This window comes from Lissotriton helveticus, chromosome 4_1, assembly GCF_964261635.1.
Source record: "Lissotriton helveticus chromosome 4_1, aLisHel1.1, whole genome shotgun sequence".
Taxonomy (NCBI): Eukaryota; Metazoa; Chordata; class Amphibia; order Caudata; family Salamandridae; genus Lissotriton; species Lissotriton helveticus.
The window spans coordinates 174,053,426-174,073,961 of record NC_136063.1 but is presented as its reverse complement, the minus strand read 5'-3'; the positions used below and the strand labels follow the sequence as shown (position 1 = coordinate 174,073,961).

The 20,536-nt window shown below is 48.5% G+C and overlaps 1 protein-coding gene across 1 annotated transcript in view; it reads left to right on the top strand.

Moving 5' to 3' along the window:
• The window catches only part of LOC144828473 (prostate stem cell antigen-like), a 106,060-nt gene extending 96,785 nt beyond the window's left edge, over positions 1-9,275 (top strand). The window contains exon 3 of the mRNA XM_078686662.1: positions 7,517-9,275. Within this exon, the coding sequence (XP_078542788.1) occupies positions 7,517-7,764 (248 nt within the window). The 3' untranslated portion in view covers positions 7,765-9,275. The remainder of the gene's footprint in view (positions 1-7,516) is intronic.
• Positions 9,276-20,536: the final 11,261 nt, after the last annotated feature.

The following is a 20,536-nucleotide window of genomic DNA, read 5'->3' as shown; positions in this document are numbered from 1 at the left end:
AACATATCCAAGACATCTTGCTGGCCTATTTCCTATCCATATCTACTGTGGCGGTCATAAGTAAAGAAGTAGGAACCCAGGTGAAGGAGCTATAAACATTACATTTAAAATCTTTCGTCTTAGGAGGCGGGTCTATCGATAAACTCGTTTGCAGGAAAGTCATAGTGATGCAATATCAGACAAAAAACGGTTCTGTAGTGAGAGCATTGAGTACATTTCATAGATACTTATAGTCATTCGGAATGTGAACTGGTAGGTTATTACATATGTAAGTTCTGTTCATATTTGGTTGGAGCATAATCAATACAACGGTGGCTGGGAGAGAAATGAGACGTAGTAAAAACAATAATCAGGGGTGTCATTGTTCGAAGGGGAGGTCCCATTGTCATGGACCATTATTAGTGAGTTCTCAGCGTTCTTTGTCGTCTTCTGTTGGCACGGTGGAGCACCGGCGGTGGAGCTATGAGTCCAGCTCTATTCTAGGCTCCGCGTTGCAGGGCATGACCTTTTCCTCGCTTTCCTGGTCAAAAAGGTCCTTTTCGCCCTGTGTCCTTTTGAGTCGATTGTCAAAAAGTTCAGGTGGAAGAAGTGTGTGTGTAAGTAGTCCATAGGGTAGGTCGGAGAAAAAGGGGGATGGAGCAGGGCCAGATCGGGAACAGACCAGGGGGACGGAAAATTTTAGGTAGGCGGGCTCATGACCGAATTCAGAGAGCGGGGACTTTTCGGCACACGTTGAACATCGAGCAGGGGCATCAGGTCAGCCCTTTCCTCTCATTTTGTCGGAAACAGTGTCTCGTCCTGCAACTCCTTTCTGTCGTGGTCTCGCCTTGGCCAATGTCGCCGATGTTCCACGATCTGTAGTCAGGCCGCGTGCTCCCACGTCTTTAGAGAATTGGCAGAGGAAGGTAATCACATAAGTCTATTTCTCTCCCAGCAAATGAGAAACATCCGTTACATTGGGGTTCACAACCAACATATAAATAATTGATGATGGGCTTGTTGGATTTCCCATAACTTTCCTGCGTAACTATTTCTTTGGTGTTTGTTGGTGTTACATTCATTGTCGTGGTACGAGATCTGGTACCTATTCATCGCATTTTGTGTATTACAGTTACGTCAGTTCTTCTGACAGAGACCCACCTTCCTAGTACGAGCCTTACAAAGCTATACCGTCCTCCAGGGCTTTATATTTTACGAAAAAGTGCAACGTGCTATCACCATGGTCTGATAGGTATCTTTCTGAGGGACGAACATAGGCTAAAACAATTTTCCATTCTATCAATGCATCCTACCTTTCAGCTAAACATTTTACTTTCGACAGGGTTCATTGCAACAATTTTCTTCGTTTCAGTCTAATCTTAACTTTGCAAACATCATTCTAGTTCCTACATAGCCTCTTACAACCTGACTACTTCATTAAAAACCGGGATCGTATGGAAAACAACTAGGGACATAGCAAACTGTGGTGAGGGACATTTTTAAAAACTCTCGTCCGGGGCAGCTGATACAAAACTGGGGGCGTTCTGGGAAGATGGGGATGTTTCGATCACATTTACTGTTTGGATATTGCGACAATTCGGGACGGGGAAGGTCGCGTTATCTGAGGCATTTTATTTTTTTATCATAGAAGCCACTGACATGTAGTTCCCTTATTACGGGTCAGATTAGGGAACCTCAGTCGTCTTACCTGTCCTTTCCCATTTGGCCAATTCTAGGTTTCATCAAAATTTTTAGCAGAAAGGAGAGGTAGTGACGCGGCATTAGGGTGACTTTGTTTAAGACAAGTTTTGAGCAAATACTTGCGGTATTTGGAGCCAATTGGGTGATGCACCAGGGGTAGCGGTTTGCCAATTAGGTGCTAGTCGTTCGGAAGAGCGGGAGTGTGAAGAGAGAGAGAGAGAGAGAGAGAGAGAGAGAGAGAGAGAGAGAGAGAGAGAGAGAGAAAAAGAGAGAGAGAGAGAGAGATGTGTAACAATAGGCTAAATAGTACACGTGCGACATTGGGGGTGGCAGTGTATTAAGATAGGCTATTCAGCGCTTTACACAACATAAGACATTACGGGTCTGTGTTAGAATTTCGAAAGCATGCAGTTTGGGACGGACGAGCATTAGGCCGGGTACAGGGGACATGCATTGAGTAAAAGACACCATTGTATCGCACTTCTCGCACTCACGGTCCTTCGACCAGTCAAGTCAGCGCCTCAGTCGCACAAAAACATTTTCTCATAGTTTCAGACATACGTGACACGTGCCTCATTCACGCAACACGGATTAGGGGTGACCGTGTTTCAGACATACGTGACACGTGCCCATTCACGCAACACGGATTAGGGGTGACCGTGTTTCATCATATCATACAACTTATTGGCTCTTTCGTTACAAGAGCAGTTTGTGGGTGTGCTTAGGTGCCACCTTGCAGCGTTAGTCCGCTTCATGTATCAGACATGGCGAGGCTTCAGATCTTCACCATACCTTGGTCGTGATTTCCGGTGTAACCTGTAGAGGGAGGAAAAGAGGGGAAGGGAGGGGGACAACATTCGAGCATATCAAATGCATGGGTATGAAAGTCCTTTACTTACCTCATACTCGTCTTATCTCCTCGGGATAGAATCCCTGGGGTCTTGGTTTCTGAAGCCAGGGGGGGGGCAGTGTGTCCTTATAGGCCGTATGTAGGGAAACGTTAAAAAAATCAGAAGTACTTAGTGCGAGGTATCTAGTTGGTAGGTGTATCTAGCCATCGGGGTCCTTAAATCTTTTTCAACGCTGTGATGTTCTAAGGCATATCAGTTCTTCGGTCAACTCTGTTCCCTAGTACCTTTGAGAGCAGTACCTTTATAACATTCTATTATTTACACCGCTTCACTTTACCCGTCCTCAGAAGTCGAGGTCCTTCTCCATGCGTTAGTTCCTGAGCCAGTCGCATACTTGGAGGCAGAGTATCGTGTCTTAGATTCGATCCTCCATCTGGGGCTGAGCAACCATCTTCTAATAACCTTAAAAAGAGAACAAAGCAGGGTGCACAGAAAAACTCTCCCGCTGATCCCACATTTAAAAAGCATGCAATACCTGTTTCATAGTTTGGAAAACCTTTATTTGCACAATCGTTCAGCATGTAGATATGACAGTGCAATCGTATTTGGCCGGACACGGCAATGGCTAAAGTGCGTACAGTAGGGGGGCCATTTCGTAGCATTAAAACATGTAAAAAAAGGTTTATTCATTCATTTGCAGGGAACTAAAAACGTCTATCAATAGTTGAGGGATCAAGGGGCATTCATTTCATAATTGGAAGCACAGTCGGGCTAGTTGCAATCAAATTTCCTATATGTATACCATGGGCGTGTGTCATAAGCGAGGTTACGTATTAGTTACAGTAATATCATAATAAATCGTACATTGAAAACAACATTTTTCACGGGGTCCTTTTACATGTTCGTCGAGTGAACCCTCCCTCTTTTTCGTCAAGTGTACAAAGGATCATATACATATCTCGGAACATCGAGTCTTTTTAGCTAAAAACACCACGAGGTGTTCGTAAGTTCCTATTGATACCGGTGCCATTTTGGGCGAGGCCGGGTTAGTCCGGAAGTAGCATCAGGAAAAATGTTTTCCACAACCGGCAGTTGGACCAGAGTCCCTTTCGGCAGTTCAGAAAGACTTGTGCTAACAGAAGGAGTGGCTATGTCATGCTTATTTCGTTAGCGATCAAGGCAGTTGTTCCTCACCGGAAGCCGGCAGGGGCCGAGGGCTCCCGGGACTTTTTGTAGAATCTTCAAGGCTGTGGGGATGCTGTCGGAGGTGGGGGCTCGTGCCCCGGTGGGCAAGCGTCCGAGTTACATTGCTGGTCAAAGTTACTCCAGCGGCCTAGACCCGCCTTCCAGGGGGCCCAGACGCCATTTTGAGGCCCTGCAGCAGCCGCCCTTCGTCGAGTCTGCAAGAGTGGAAGAGACCTTTTGGGGTGAAAAGAACGGAACACCGTGCCGTAGGAGCAGGACATTCGGCTAGGGTGCAGCTGTGGCGCCCCCACCTGGGGGGGGCGAGAGAGACTCGTTCGCGCCGTCTCCCTCTCCCGGTGCACTCCACGCTGCCCTCTTTCATGGGCATGCATGATGGCCGCTCCACATCCCGTGCTCCACAAGTCCCATGTCCAGTGCTGCGGAAGTATGGCCACCTGCGGCGCATGTCCTGTGCTGCGGAAGTATGGCCGCCGCCGTTGCAGGTTCTGTGCTGCGCAAATATGGGCGCAGCCGTTGCATGTTCGGTGCTGCGCAAGTATGGGCGCCGCTGTTGTATGTTCGGTGCTGCGCAAGTATGGGCGCCGCTGTTGTATGTTCGGTGCTGCGCAAGTATGGGCGCCGCCTGGCTGGAGGATTTCGGTGCCGGGCCGGGGGCTGGGAAACCTCCTATCCAGGGAGGTGGGGGAGGCCCGTCCACGTCGCCTCTCCCTCCCAGCCCAACCTGGACCAATTTCAGCGGAGATATTTGTGATGGCCGGACTGGGGCTGGGGAACCTCCTATCCGAGGAGGTGGGAGAGGCCCGTCCGCGTCGCCTCTCCCTCCCAGCCCACCCCATGAAGAAGAGGATGGGACAGCCATTTCATGCCGGGCCCGTGGTGCCTCCCGGACATCCCACTGGCGATTCGATCGATGGTTGTCAGCAGGCCCCGCCCCACACGTGCTGTGTGTTTCACCTTCCGGATGGGCGTGACCGGTGACCTGCTGCATTTCGGGAACTGCCAGAGTGGGGGTAGGTATTTTTGTTTGGACAGGCATGTCTGGGTAATGGGGGGTTGTCTATGCAGGCCTGTAATTGCTTTCTTTCACAGAGTGGGGGAGCAACAGAGAGTAATCAGTCCCATTGTACTCGAAGTTTGAGTTCATTAATGGAATGTATACTAATCTGTCCGAGACTACTCTGTGTATTGTTTCTGTAAGTTATCCGAAAAAGGGTGGCCTTTTTTGTGCTAGGGAACAGTAGCGGTAGTACGGGGTTTGTCACCGGGTAACTTAGAGCTAGACTGGGTTTCTTGTCTTAGCGTTGTTCGATCTATGAGGACTCGAACATGTCGCTGAAATCGGTCTGGCGAAATCTGTGCCATCGGGCATAATGAAACGTGGTGGTTCTATCTGGCCTGTCCATGTCAGTCTGATTCATCTTTTTCTCGCGCCTTTTCCCTTTCTGCCGGCCTGTTATTCCTGTCGGTCCTCTGTTCCTACCCTCGTTCAGTAGAGTCGGGCATTGGGCTTTCCAGTGCCCGGAACATTTACAAAAAGCACATTGGTTTTGCCCTAAGTCTGGTCGTCCTGTGCGTAGTGTCGGGGGATTAATCTCGGGTCGTTGTGTCCTGGGGTTGTCCTGTCGATATATTCCTTTACCTACTCTGTCCTCGTCTCTTTTCTTTCGTTGCATTGCTTCTTTGCGCCACATACCGAGGCTGTCGAGCATAATAGGCGTTGTCTTATTACTACAAAGGGCTATTTCTAACGTTTCTATTTTATCAAGATCGAAGGATCCTATCAGTGGCCACTGTTTCTCTTGATTTTCTTTGGTATACCTGTGCCACAGCTTACTATAAGCTATGGTAACTAATCCATATTTTGTGAACATGTCTTTATTAGGGGTGCCTTCCAGCGGAGCTAGATGGTCCACCTCTAATAAACGGTCCGGGCTGAACCAACTACCAACCAGTGGGGAGAAGACAGACATGACGGCTCACAACAAGGAAAGTCAGCACTGCCTATCTTATCACTGCGTGCAAAGACTAGACAGAATATTTCTATTCTACGTTGTTTGCAGGCAGTGAATACCTCATGAACCAATATCAAATAATCAATAAACAACCAGTGGGGAGAATAAGGAGGCCCGCAAAAGGTCTGCGTCCTCTACCCTTTCACTATCTGCAAAGGGGAACCTGTTCTTTCCTGTTTGCAGACAGAGAATCTCCAGGAAACAATCCGCGAACAGTAGTTCGGGGTTAAAAACAATTAATCAGTGTGGGAGAGGGAAATCTCCCGAAAATAATCCGTGAATAAATAATCAATCAGTGGGGGAGAAAGATAGGCACGCTGGCTGCGTTACCTATCCTTCACTGTTTGCAAGGAGAAAGAGCCTACTGTTTCTCCGTTTGCAGACAGTGAATCTCCAAATAGGTCAACAAAGAGTAATACTAGTATTTTCTGAACAATTAAACAATCATTTCGCAATTCGTCGTGTCTACACGACCTTACCCGGACCGTATGGACAGTTTCTTATCTTCCGAATCCAGCGCCCGATCGTCCTCTTTTCCTCGTATTCCTCGCGGCACTCCTGATGGTTCCCAGTCAGGACCGTAGATCACTCGAGAGAGGTCTGTTCGGAACCAGTGAAGTTCAGGTGATCGGCTGCCAGACGAGGGTCTATTGGGCAAGAGCTCTCCCGATCATTGCAGTCGTTCACTCTGTCGTCAGGACCTCTCCCACTGGATCCACGTGTCGCTGATGGGCCCCACGCTTGGGACGCCAATTGTAAAAACTAGGTCAAGGACAATCAATATTTGCCCGGCGGTATCGCCTCTTTAACCCACAAAATATTAATCAATGAAGAGGCAGGCGCTGGAGACTGGAAGGCAGGAAACAAGGTTTATTCTCTCCGGAGGAGAACACATCAGTTCGGACAGCAGGTATCGTCACGAGGTGCTCTAACCGCATCTCTGAGGCCTGGCCTCTTATACACATTTTCATGATCTTTATTGCAGGTAACACATTCTTGAAATGCTTTGAAGTATGAAAGGACATCCTCTGAATCTCCCCTTCAGGCCCGTTCCCACACACATTTACAGTTGAAGTCCCCACCCCGGTCACAACAGGTGATGATTATCGCGCAGCTGGACATTCCGCCGATTCGCGGACTGTGGGAGGTTTGATCGGATCTCATAGGGTGGGGGCTTTGATCAACTCGAGGGTCCTTTAATGAGGGAAGCTTCCTACTGTACGGGGGGGCAATAAACGGTATCCGCAGAGCTAGGTGGCGGCCTGGGAACGAGGAAGACAAACGGGCACACAGGAAAGGGGGTTTGTATCAAAGGGCCTGGGACCATGAAAGGAATGAAGGGAGGTGTCGCGCTGGGAACAGGATGGGGTTCTGAGGCAGAGCTGCGCTGAAGAGGGGTTTATGACCCAAGGCATGTACGAGGGGGGGGTTGTCAGCGTGCGGGCTTTGGGAGGGCGAAGGGCTATGCTGGGGGCCAGTGGCGTGCAGAGGGTGGCTCTGATCGAGGCACCTAAAATGGCGGGTGCGCACGACAAAAAGTGTGGCATCAGGGGAAAAGGCAAGATGGCGCAGATAATGTTTACCAAACCGTACTAATTTTCCACAGTATTGCTTCAGCATATATTCCTCACGTGTAGGAGGCGGTATTTGTGCAGCATAACCCTAGATTACAGTAACGGGGCATTTTATTTAAAAACACTTCAGAAATGGTGAAAATCTCTGACCCTTTGTCTACAAGTTCTGATGTCACATTCTCTTCTGTTTCAGCTAACATCGTGTCCTTCAAGCTGATGACGAAACGCTGCGCTTCCTCGTGCGTTAACGGCAATCAGAATTTGCTTGTTGCAAACACCACTGAAGGCTGCTGCGCCTCAGACCTGTGCAACACCTACAGCATCGGCAACGACAACACCATCTTTGGCTTCACCTCCAGCGCTTCCAGCTCCAAAATCAGCTTTTTGGCACAGGCTGCCTCGGTAGCGGTCATCGGTGCCATGTTGAAGCTGGCGCTGTAATGTCTGACGAAAGAAGAACCTGGGCTGTATCATGATGGGCTGTACTGGCGCAGAGCCGAGCGCATGTTTTATGTGTCTGTAGTGCGTAAAGTGGGTTCATTTAACTAGTGCTTCATTTGTAAAAATAAAGAAATGTTGGGGTCCTTCTCAGAAGGTCGCCATGGCCTGTACCACCCATACCCTGCCAGCGCTGCAAAGGACAGCACCAACATAACTCCTAACCATCGCACTTCCACAATTGTTACAATTCAGACTATTTCAGGCCACAAAAAGCTACAAGAATGTCATGAAAGTCTAATATTAATAATTTCAATAATATTGATTTAATAGACACGATTGTTGTGCTCATCTCGGAATTAAAAAGACAGCACCACCATGTGGTGGACTATCACCAGAGCCGGTTCTGACAATTAAGTGCTGGTGCTGAGCACCGGAAACCACCGACACAAACTAAGCACTGCATTTAATCCCATATTTCTTTGAGTTAGAGCTTTATTTTCAGAAAGCAGAGCTTGAGAATGGTGGACAAGGCCTGCCTCTTCCTGTGTATCAGCTGTGCTGTCCGAAAATAAAGAATATATAAATATTGGGGGCAGAGGAATACCCTTTATGCCCTGCAGTGCATTAAAAAGGTGCAAGGCTCTGTGTTGCACCAGCGAAGGCCATTGTGATACACAGGGGACAGATAAAGGGTGAGGTCAGAGGGGGTAAGTGAAGGAAGAATCAGCGCAGCACTGATTGCTGGGAAATGGTTCCACTGAATCATGCTATGTTAGCCTTGTTTATTCTGAGTCGAATTAAACAGCGGGGTTTCTTTGAGGGCCTATCATGAGAAACCCTGGTCTACTGCTTAAGTGAGAGGTATAGAAGCAGAAATTAAATACTTTCTCTGCTTCTTCCATACCACTTGACCCCTGGGCAAATCATACTCAAATAACTTCTAGAGGTCATTTAGAGATTGAGCAAAAATTTCCCAGTGCAATTAACATTTTTGTTGCAGGTTTTCCGAGTTTTGAATCTGATGTACACACGGGCACACAAATTAGAAATTAGTCTTAAAAACTGAATTTTTACCCACTTTTGACATGTTTTATCTGTGTATATACCCTAACTGAGCTCGCTAGTATCTCTAGCTTGGTGAAAGTGCAATTCAAGCAATTCTTTAAACTGACATTGTTGCCAAAAAAAGTGCAATATTCTTATACCCCCATTTTAGTAACACCAATAGGGCCTAAACAAGGTACCTTAGAAGAGGCTCAATTGCACAAACTACACAGGATCCTGCAGGTTCATCGTTTTAATGTAAAAAGTTACATTGGATAATTGAACTGTAGTCAATTGCTGCATTCTTGGCTCCCTTGTATGTGTGGTTGCAAAGAATTACATATGTGTACCTATTAGATCATTTCCATTACAAATTATATTAATATATGCTTTGATATAGCTCGAGATTTCATTTCATCCTATTTACATCTGGACAAAATTCAAATGAATAAAGATTTCTTCTCGCATATGTTGTAGATCGCGTACTTACTCTGTGATGTTTTTTGTGGACTCAATCCTTTTGTTCAGGCATTTTCGTTAACCATACCACTGCTTGAACGTCTTTCCCAGCTATTGAGACATCAGCACTCCGAGGACCACAGGGCCCTTTGCATCACATTTTTAGGAAGGGTCCCATAAAGCATACCAGTATATGTGAGATATAGGAATACTGGAAGGTCTCGATCATCACATTCTGCAAGGGGCATCATCATTTTGTGTTATGCCACTCAGAATTGCCACCACCCCTCTAAGCGGAATGGTCAAGTTGCTCAACTTAACAGCCTTTTTGTCATGCCTGGCAGGAAAATGTTACTATTTTTGGCACAGAGATATATAATCTGCAAATGTTTATTTGTCCATAACCCTGGGCCAATCGATTTGAATAAACTCAAAACTACTGGAATCTGTTCAAAGATTCACCAAAATGTAGGAATTGTGAAGGTACACTGCAGCAAAGGAAAGACAGACAGACAGACAGGGTTGTAAAGATAGAGCACGCACACGAGCTCATATTCAGAGTTTGTGTGGGCCGTTATTTAGATTTGCCCAAAGACAATCTTACCAGCCTTATGTTTTACTAAAAAATATCCTACAAAACTTAATTACATATCCAGAGTCTCACAATCAAGATTCCTTCACCTTTGGTCTGTTGACATTTTACCAGTGCATGTAATGAAAAAATAGAAGTGCAGGTACTCTGTAATAGTGTCGGTACTCTCCAATTAAAAGTAGTTACATTTTTCTTGAAGTGCAGGTATACCGGCTTATATAAAGCACTGCATGTCACTCAAAATATACTCTCTCACGCCCAGCAGAAGGTATATATCAAAGGACCAGCCAACTCGTTTCATTTGATGCTTTCATTTTGAGTGATTGTTTTATCCCCTCGCACATCTACACAAACACCTGTGGGGCATATTACCAAGCAATAGCAATAATTATCGCTATTGCTTGGTTAGCGACAAAAATTTACCGCTGGGCTGCGGCGATTTTTATCGCAGATAAACCTTGGTATTACCAAGGTTTATCGCAAATGCGATAAAAAACGGCCGCAATGCATGAATATCGCTGAAAAGTCAGCGATATTCATGCATTAACGAGCTAATGCTCTTAGCCATGTTATCCACCTCCCATTGGATAACATGGCTAAGAACTGCTCAGGGGCAGGTGTTAGCTAAGCGCGAATATCTCCAAAAGTTGGTAATAGGAGATAGCGATGTTAGCGACTGTTTCCAGTCGCTAACATCTTGGCACGCCCACTTTGCATGTCATTAGTGATAAATATCACTGACATGCAAAGTGGGGCCCAAGATGGTCGCTATCTCCTACTAGCTGTCGCTAACTGGTGTTAGCGACAGCTAGGTAATAGGGAGATAATTTTATCTCCGCTTTCTTGGCTTTTAAAGCAAAAAAAGCGAAGATAAACCCCCTTGATAATATGCCCCCCAGTTTCTTAAAATATAGAACTCATTTGACACTTGCACAGCCCAAAACCTTATGATCCCTATGTATAGTAGGGTTGGGATTAGTAGGGTTTCATCAATTATTTTCCTAACTCTCAAGATGTGTATTGTAAACTGCAATGTTCATTCCTCACCAACTTTGGAATATGTATTTACCCTACAGAAAATGAGCACAAGTCATTACAGTAGCTAGAGGATATATATGCAGATTTCTAGGTAGATGTCACAGCCCCTCCGGTTTGTGCTTGACAGGTCATTTGAAGAAATTTCATCTGACTTGATTGAGACCTCTAGGTATGACTTGTGGAAGTGCTGCTTCCTTAAAGAATTCACTTATTTTGCACCAGGCTCGAGAGGGACCTCTAGTTACTGGTGGAACTGCACCTTCGTGAAAGAATAACAATACTATTGCATTTGACTTGACAGGGACACCTGGTAACAACTAGAGGAACTGCAACTTCATGCCGTAGTTTCAATGTTTTTTCAATTGACTTCTAAGGGACATCTAGTAACACCTATTGGAATTGCAGTTTTGTGCTTTTGCATCAGACTTGATATGAATACCTTTTAACCACTTGTGGAACTGCAGGTTCATGAAAAAATGTCAACACTTTTGCATTTGACTCGTGAGGGACATCTAGTAAGAATTAGTGGAACTGCGCCTACATGAAAGAATATCAATACTTCTGCATTTGACTTGAGAGGGATACCTAGTAACTACTAGTGGAACTGCAGCTTTATGAAATAACTTTTTTTTTGGTGTAAGACATTTATTCTGCAATAAAGAGACAGAAAATTTACACTGCGTCACGCCAACAACCCGGAGGCAGGCCGCAATCAGGTATACAGGGCACAAGAGTCAGAAAAATAGGTCGGGGCCAGGGCCTGGCCGGGTTTAGCACTCCCAGAGATATACACAATACAGTATAAAAATGAATGTGAGCAGTGCAACTTCAGCGCTTAAGTGGTCTTACTTTTCTCCCAGTGTTGTAGACACGTAGATGAATTAGTAAGTAACTAAGCCGCCTCGTAACGAGCAGCGGTCAGCAACCTGCTGCAGCGGCAGGTGGAAAGGATACGTCAAACAGCACTGTTTTCTCTCAACGTATCCCACTAACAAACAGAAAACGAAAACAGCAAACTACGGTGCTAGTACATAAAGACAACTACCCAACATATCATCCATCCATGGGGCTGCGCGGACCTATGCCGGATCACCATGAGCACAAGGCAGGCCATGGTGAGAGTGGGGGTGCGGAGACTTCCACACTGTTACGTGGAGGCGGAGGGGGCGGGGGAAGGGGGAGGGGGAGGATGCTGAGTGGGGTCATCTGCCCAATTCTGAGGCCGAAGTAGGGTCAGCGGGGGCAAGGCCAGTGGTATACGCAGGAACTGCGGGGCAGCAGGCTCGGGGCGCGTGTCAGTGCAGGGCAGGTCCATACTAGCGCAGGTTCTCCGAGCAGCAATCACTCAACCTCATAATGAACACATTCAGCCCATATCATCCGAAACACCCGCATCAGGTGACCCCCCCGATTTGTCTGAGCCCTCCCGCTCTCTAGTCCATTGTATGAACGGGTCCCAGATATCAGTAGGTCTGGAAGCGGTGGGCATTGTCTCCCAATAGTGCGTCAGTTGAGCGTGGCCATATGTCACATCCCTAATCCACCCCGCGAACGAGGGAAGAGCCCTCCTGCCCCAATGCAGTGCGATCTGTCTCTTGGCATAGAGAAGGAGGAGTGCATGCAGTTTTCTGTCGCAGGGTTCAGTATCCTTAACATAGCCCAACAATCCCAGGAGCGGTGTCGGTGTATCATTTCTATGTGTGATTTGATTAATGGCTCTAAAGACCTCCGACCAGTATGCGTCCAGTTTAGGGCAGCTCCATGCTACGTGGAGAAAGGACGCATCTTCCCCTCCACATTTCCAGCAGGAGGCATCCGCGCGGATGCCCATGCGGTGTAACAGTGACGGCGTGCGATAATATCGGTGCAGAAACTTGAAATGAATGAGCCGCAGCCGATAGTTCGGAGACAATGCCGTGAGTTGCTTACAGCAGTATTCCCATGCGTCATCTGTTAAAGGGTCTGCCAGGTCTGCATCCCAAGCCTGCTTGGCCGCGGCCACTGTCAACGGGGCCTGCTCCTGCATGCAGTTATACAGTCTCGATACTAGCTTTTTGGGGGAGGGCCGGGAAAGCAAATTTTGAAGGGCGTCCAGAGTGCATGGCTCCTCCGGGAATTGGGGCCCCATCTTTTTGCAGGATTCCCTAAGAGAATGGTATAACAACGCGTCCGCAAAAGATTCAGGTCGTATATCATCGCTCGCGCTCATCTCGACAAATGTACCGCCAGGATATATATCAGCAAAGGTGTGCAGTCTCTTCCCTCTAATCATGAGAACGTCGCCTCTGGCGGTCAAGCAAGGCAGCATCGGGTTTCCCCGTAGGGGGATGGCCGGTGCGTAAAGCAAGGAGAGTCTCGCTCTTTTCTGAAGTTCACGCCAGGCCCATCGAATCATCTCTACAGTATCTACCTCCATTGATGGGCATGTAACCTTCCCGTATAGCGCCACACGTAGCGGCAATGGGGCCACCACAGCCAGTTCCACCGCCACATGCGGTTGGTAGGGAGTAGGGAAGGCCCAGAAGTGCAGAAATTGCACCTGTGCACAGAGGGAGTAAAGCTTTAAATCTAGAGCCCCGAGGCCCCCCTGACGGAGCGGTAGTGTGAGCAGGTCCCAGGACACTCTCGCCTGTCCTCCAGCCCACACCAATTTCAACAACAGCGAGCGGACCCGAGCGTGAAAGTGTGCTGTCATCGGCAGCGGAACGTTCACGAACAAGTACAAGAATTTGGGGAGAACCACCATTTTCGCTAAGGCTATCCTTGCAACCAGAGACAGTGGCAGTTTGTTCCAAACCTCTACTTTCCCTTCCAGCCAGTCCACCGCCCTTCCGAAATTGAGCGACCACAGCTCCTGCACATCACGACTGACCCAAACTCCCAAATATTTAACAGCGTCCGTCTCCCATCTCAGTGGGTAGTCCGGAGCCGGGCGACAGGTCTCCTCCGTCAAGGGGAAGGCAACAGACTTAGACCAGTTTATTGACACTCCTGCCAGGCCCTCAAACCTCACAAATTCTCGGAGCAGCGGATTCATGTTGACATTGGGATCGATGATATATAAGGTGACATCGTCTGCATATAACGAGATCAGCAAGCTCCGAGAGCTGAATCCGATGCCCCGTGCAGTGTGATGCTGCCATATCCGAGCCGCAAGCGGCTCCATTGCAATGGCAAAAAGGAGAGGGGACAGAGGACACCCTTGTCTAGTCCCTCTGGAAATATTAAAGGGCCCGGAAACGAGTCCATTTACACTCACCCTAGCTCTAGGTTCCGTGTACAGCAGTTTGATCAAGGTCATGAAATTTTGACTGAATCCCATCCGCTCTAAAATCCTAAACAGGTAAGGCCACTCTAAGGAGTCAAAAGCCTTGGTGGCGTCTAGAAACACCACCGCCGCCTGCACAGATGGGTGTAAGTAGTGAAGGACAGAGAAAATGGTCCTGAGGTTATGCGATGTTGCGCGGCCAGGGATAAACCCCGATTGGTCAGGGAGTGCAATCATAGGTAACATTGGCTGTAATCTATCCGCAATGATCTTTGCGTAAATTTTAGCATCTACATTTATCAGAGAGAGGGGCCTATAGGAATCCAGGCGCAGCTCATCTTTATCAGGTTTTAAGAGTGTAATTATTAAGGCCTCACGCATGGAGTCTGGCAGGGAGTTCAATTCAAGGGCCTCGACAAACACAGAGTGGAGTTTCGGCGCCAGTTCATCCACATAAGTTTTATAGAAGGATGTTGTCAGGCCGTCAGGGCCAGGGGCTTTGTTGGCCGGCATGCTCTTAATCACCTGAGTGATATCTTGGACAGTTACAGTAAGGTCCATGTATTGTCTGTGGTTGTTATTAAACCAGACGAGAGCAATAGAGTCGAGAAAGTCCTGCAAGGAGTCTGGGGCCGTGGGTTGCTTGGAGGCGTAGAGGGATGCGTAGAAATCAGCGAAAGCGCCCAACACTGCCTCCTGTCCCACTACCAGGGTTCCCTCCTTGTCATATATGGTGTGAATGTAGTTGGACTGAGTACGAGGAGCTATCAGCCTAGCAAGGGTTCTACTTGGCCTGTCCCCCTCCCCATACCTGCGCGCCTCCGCCTGTTTCCCCAGGAATCGCACCTCTCGCTCCGCCTCCTCGGTAAAGGCTAGCAGCTTGGTTTTTAGAGCCCCAGCAGTCTCTAACGACGGGTCAGTGCTAAAAGCAGTATCCAGGTCTCTCAACTCTCCCTCCAGTTTAGCCAACGTGTCCCTGATGGCGCGCAGGACTCCCGCCTTTCGCGCAATGCACTGGCCCCTGATCACAGCCTTAAAGGCGTCCCATTCGACGGCCGTAGATGAGCCGGACCCAGCGTTTTCAGCAAAATATTTAATGATGTCCTCTCTGATCTCCTCTACAAACACTGGGTCCGTGAGCGCGTGTGGCGGAAGGCGCCATGTGAACGCCCTGTGGATAGTGTCTGGGGGGCGCAACTCCAACATACATGGGGCATGATCCGACAGTGACCTAGCTAAGATATCAACACTCGACGCCCATGTCGCAACCTCAGGAGACACTAGCCAGAAGTCCAATCTGGACCAAGCAGCTTTGTGGTAAGTATAGCAGGTCCCCACTTTGACATCCGGATGCCTAGTTCTCCACACATCCGAAAGCATTCCTTCACTCATTACATCCAAGACTGCCTGACGCGCTTTAGCATGCGATGGTCTGCTCACACCCCTTCGATCCATGTCATCATTCAGCACAACATTGAAATCACCTCCCAGCACGACCGACTGGCAGTCCATCAACGCAATCTCCGCCCAAACACTCCGGAAACATTCAGGATCATCCACATTTGGACCGTAAATGGCGGCCAACACAATAGGCCTCCCCTGCAAGGAACCATGTAATATAACATATCTCCCCTCCACATCCTGCACATGAGCGTGTTCCCGCCAATCCATCCCTCTTCGGATGAGTATAGCCACACCTCTCGCAAAGTTAGAATAAATGGCAGAGTACACATGCGCCCATCGGGAGTTTTTCAATCTGGGTGAGGGGGTCATGTTAAGATGAGTTTCCTGCAGGAAGCAAATGTCCACATTGTGCCTTGACAGTATACCATGCATCAAGTGGCCTTTTTTGTAATCACCAAGGCCTCTAATGTTCCAAGTCCATAGCTTAATCCCCCCCATCTAGTAGGTGGTACAGAGTCAGATCCATCCCCAATAGTCCCCATCCCCCAGAGCCACAAGGCCGCCCACTCATCGTGACCATCAATCCAATGCGCAAACAGGTAGTCCGAGGAAAAAGTACAGTGCACCGTGTTAGAACTAGAACTTGCAACTTCACAAACACCCCCCTCCACCCCCCACCCTCAGCAACCCCCCAATCAGGTCGTGACATATCCCAAAAGCAGGCACGCAAGGCGTGCAGAAACCCCAACATCAGTAACAATGGGAAGCACCCCATGAGGTGTGGCGCACCCAGCGTACACCCCCGTGTGAACGGGGTGGCTACACACAAATTGGAAATCTCCTGGGTCCTAACGGTACCCCCACCCCAGGGCCCACAAAACCCATATGTAACCATAATCGCATATAGAACATGGAGTCAGTAGCCTCTGCTTGGCACCCGTGGATTCGCCAGTGTCGCACCCCCACTTACTCAGATCAGATGTAACAGCCGCGGGCACAAGGAGTACCCAGACGCCCATTCGAGGCACGAATGGGGTGGAGGTGCAGTCACACAGGTTCACAGCGGCAGCCCCTTCAGTCATTGTCACTAAGTTGGTCCGAAGCCTCCTCCAGTCGTGGTGATTTTCTTCTGGCCCCAGCACAAATATGTTTGGCGAACTTGAGCGCAGATTTGGCATCAGTGAAGAAGTGTGAAGTGTTGTCATGCTGTACCTTCAATTTCGCCGGATATAACAGAGAGTATGGCACACCAGCCTGCAACAGCACCTTCTTCGCCGGCAGAAACTCCTTACGGGCCGCTTGTACCAGGGGGGTAAAGTCCGGGTAGAAGGAGACGTTGTTCCCTTGATGCGTGATTCTACCCTTCTCTCTCGCCAAGCGCAGGATGAGGTCTCTATCTTGGTAATTGAGCAATTTAGCCAGGATTGGGCGAGGTGTGGCACCCGGCGGAGGTTTCTTTCCAAGCGATCTGTGTGCCCTCTCGACTGTGAAGACTGGGGACAAATTCGGGTCAAAAAGCTCATGTAGGAGGTCTGCCACAAACACCTCCATCTTGCTAATGTTGGTTGTCTCCGGAATGCCCGTAATGCGGATATTGGACCTTCTGGAACGTGCTTCCAAATCATCAGCCTTGGTGCGTAGGTTATCTATTTCTCGCTCCAGGGATGTGATGTGTTGCTTGGCTTGCTGTTGGAATTCGCAGCATTCAGTTTGTCTATTTTCCAGGCAGTCCAGTCTGGTTTCGTGGGCGTCCACTTTATTTTTCACAGATTCTAGCTGCGAGGACATGGTATCGAGTTTGGCGTCGATACTCTTTAAGCTAGACCTCACCTCCATGATAAGCGCCCCAAAGTCAATGTCCGAAGGTGCACCATGCGATGACGACTCGCCGCCATCCATCTCCGCCGCTTGATTTTTCGGGGGTCTCTTGTTATCGAAGCTGATTTTGGGCTGCCTGGCTTCGTTTTTCCCCATCTCTGAAGCTTGGAGTGTGCCGCTAGCGCCACGAAGTAGCAGTACCGCTGTGCGCCCCACTGCAGTCCCGCCGTGCAATGGTTCGTGTTATGACAAACTGAGTCGGTCTTATCCGAAGGATAGATATGAATCGGCCAATTATTTAGTAAAAATGGCGAGGCTGCCCAGTTTCACTAAGTAGCTGCAGCGTGCAAATCCGGGCAGCACCAAGTTACAAAATGGCGGGCGCCGGAATTCCTCCAGCAAGATCTCGTGTTGTCCAATCAGGCACTGGTATTGGAGGCCTGAACGAGACCCCGGGGATCCAGTCCACCAGGTAACTAGAAATGCAAGTGGCTCTCTGAAGTCAGTTACCGACAGCAGTCAATGTAGTGCGGCATAATGGCGCAGCGGGTAGATAATCGACCGGTCACCGCCCCACCACAGCTTCGCTCTGTTCTGACCACAATCCACATGGAATTGGCGCTATTGCAGACACCACCTCGCAACCGAGCTCCGGGGGGTCTCCCACAGTCCACTGCCCCCCCGGGTGAACGGCGAGCTATGCGCGGCTCCCCGACAGGATTCCCAACAAGGGTAGGAGCGTCGGACTTCCTCCGCAAGGCACAGCGCCACAGCAGTCAGACCTCCCCTCAGACAGAGCCGGGACTCACCGGTAGCAAATACGGTGGCAGCCCCCTTGCAGGCGATGTCCTACGGCACAACTCGCCGCACCTCCGAAGGCCCTCGAGGCCGCGGTCTGCAGTGCCGTGCAACGCCTGGAGACCGGCACTTCCGGCGAGGAGCAGAGCAGGCGCACAGGTCGGCAAATGTCCAGAAGGCAGCCGCTCCGCAGGATCGGCAGCTATGCGCCCCAAACTGAAGCCGAAGGATCTCCTGGGTGTGCGGCGGCGACCCTCGGGGTATCTTGGGTCCGCAGGCACCAGGAGCAGGATAAACACAGGATTAATTATCGTAGCCGGCGGAGCTCACTCACAGAGCGGCCATTTCGCTGCTCGGCTAGCCACGCCCCCCAGCTTTATGAAATAACTTAAATGCTTAAATGCTTTTTCATGTAACTCAAGAGTCAGCTCTAGTAACACCATGAGAAACTGCAGCTGTGGAAAAGATAAAAGATACAAGGATCCTTCATCAAATATCCTTATCTATTGGCTTGCATTCTGCTTCTTGTTGGCCTACTCTGTGGGGTCACCCCCAAACATTTTGCCTTCACACCTGACTGTTTTATGAATTTAGTTTCTGTTGGCATTAGGACACTTTACCACTGCTAGCTAGAGCTAAGGTGCTTGTGCTTGCTCCTTTAAACATGGTAAAATTGGCTTACATCCAATAGGATAATTTGATTTCCAGGGCATGTCCGTTATATGCTACTAGTAGGCCTGCAGCACTTATTGTACCACCTACTAAATTGTCCTTTAAAACATGCCTTCGGCCTGCCATTGCAGTCTGTGTGCAGTTTTTAACTGCCTATTCGACCTGGCAAAATAAACCTTTTTGCCAGGCCTACACCACCCTTTTAAATAAATATAAGTGAACCCTATTATTGGTAGTAGGCCCTAACCTGCCCATAGGGCCAACCATTCCATAGGATAATATTGGGCTACCTCATTACATTTAATCAGTGTTCCATTTTTATTGGGAACAGGTAGAAATGTCATGTTTGGTCTAAAGATAATTGCAATTTAAAATTTGTTTTAACTGTAAAGTCAGATTTTAAGTCACAAATCTGAAAATGGCTCTTTTAGAAAGTTGGCATTTTCTTGTCCTAACTGTTCGTTATCTGCAGCCTGTGTCCTAGGTTGCACAACTGAAAAGTTGACAGTTGGCCTTTGTGTATTCCTCTCAGTGAGAGAAAGTGGGACTAGATGTTGCCCCACTTACATTTCAAAGGGCTGCCTCCAGCACACTCATAATGGAACTTGACACCAGCATTTTTCTCACCCCAGACTACTTGGAGCCTAGGCAGGAAAAGGAAGGCGGTAGGGAGACGGTGGCAGTGTCTCCCGGACCCGCTGCTGCACCCGTGAGCTGTTTGTGAATATTGCCATTCATGCGTGGGCTGCGAGAATCAATAGCGGACTAATTTTAAAATTGTATACTTCATTTTTAATCAGGACAGTCCTCATTTGTTCCCCTAATACTGGCATTCTCTCCCCGCATCTGACCGCCTGGGCTCGATATTGGAGCCTGCCCGCCTCGTTCCGACTCGGCAACCAGTGCCGTAGAGCGGAGGGCGGACAGGTAAGAGCCAGGCAGCACTTCCGGTTCTGCCGGAGCTGAGGTTAGCGCTCTAGTGGCTACCTCACTCCGGGCTATTTAGCCACGCCCTTCCTCCATGGCACAGTATAGAGGGAGGTTTCTCCTGTCTGCAATGTCGGCGTCTCTCCGACAACAGTATTTTTCCACCCGACCAAAACACACTCCCGCAGGGCTTGAAGAGTTTCCTTCTAAATGTGCGTTCGCTACCCAGACACCAACACCAGGTCTGGGATTTAATTAACACCACTCAGCCGGATATATGTTTTCCCACCGAAACATGGATGAAACCCCATACAACTACAGCTATAGTAATGGGGATCCCATCCGGATATATGATCAAACATTTAGATAGAGAAATTAAAACAGGAGGTGGCCTGGCAATAATACATAAGGACTACATAAAAATCACAATAATAGAACAATATCTACACTCGCAGCTAGAAATTATGGTTTTTTAAATCATTTTAACCAGCCACATCACCTGGAAAGGTGCTTTAGTTTACCGGCCCCCGGGACCGAACCCCAATTTTGCGCTTACCCTCCAGGAAATCTTGGCTCCCCATCTCAAGTCCAACGAAGACTTTATTCTCCTGGGAGATTTTAACACGCATGTAGATCTGCCAATACTGTCTGAATCTATTGCTCTGATCACAGACCTTTTTAATTTAGGCCTAGCACTACAAAACCATGGATCCACCCATAAAGGAGGACATATGCTCGACTTACTCTTTTGC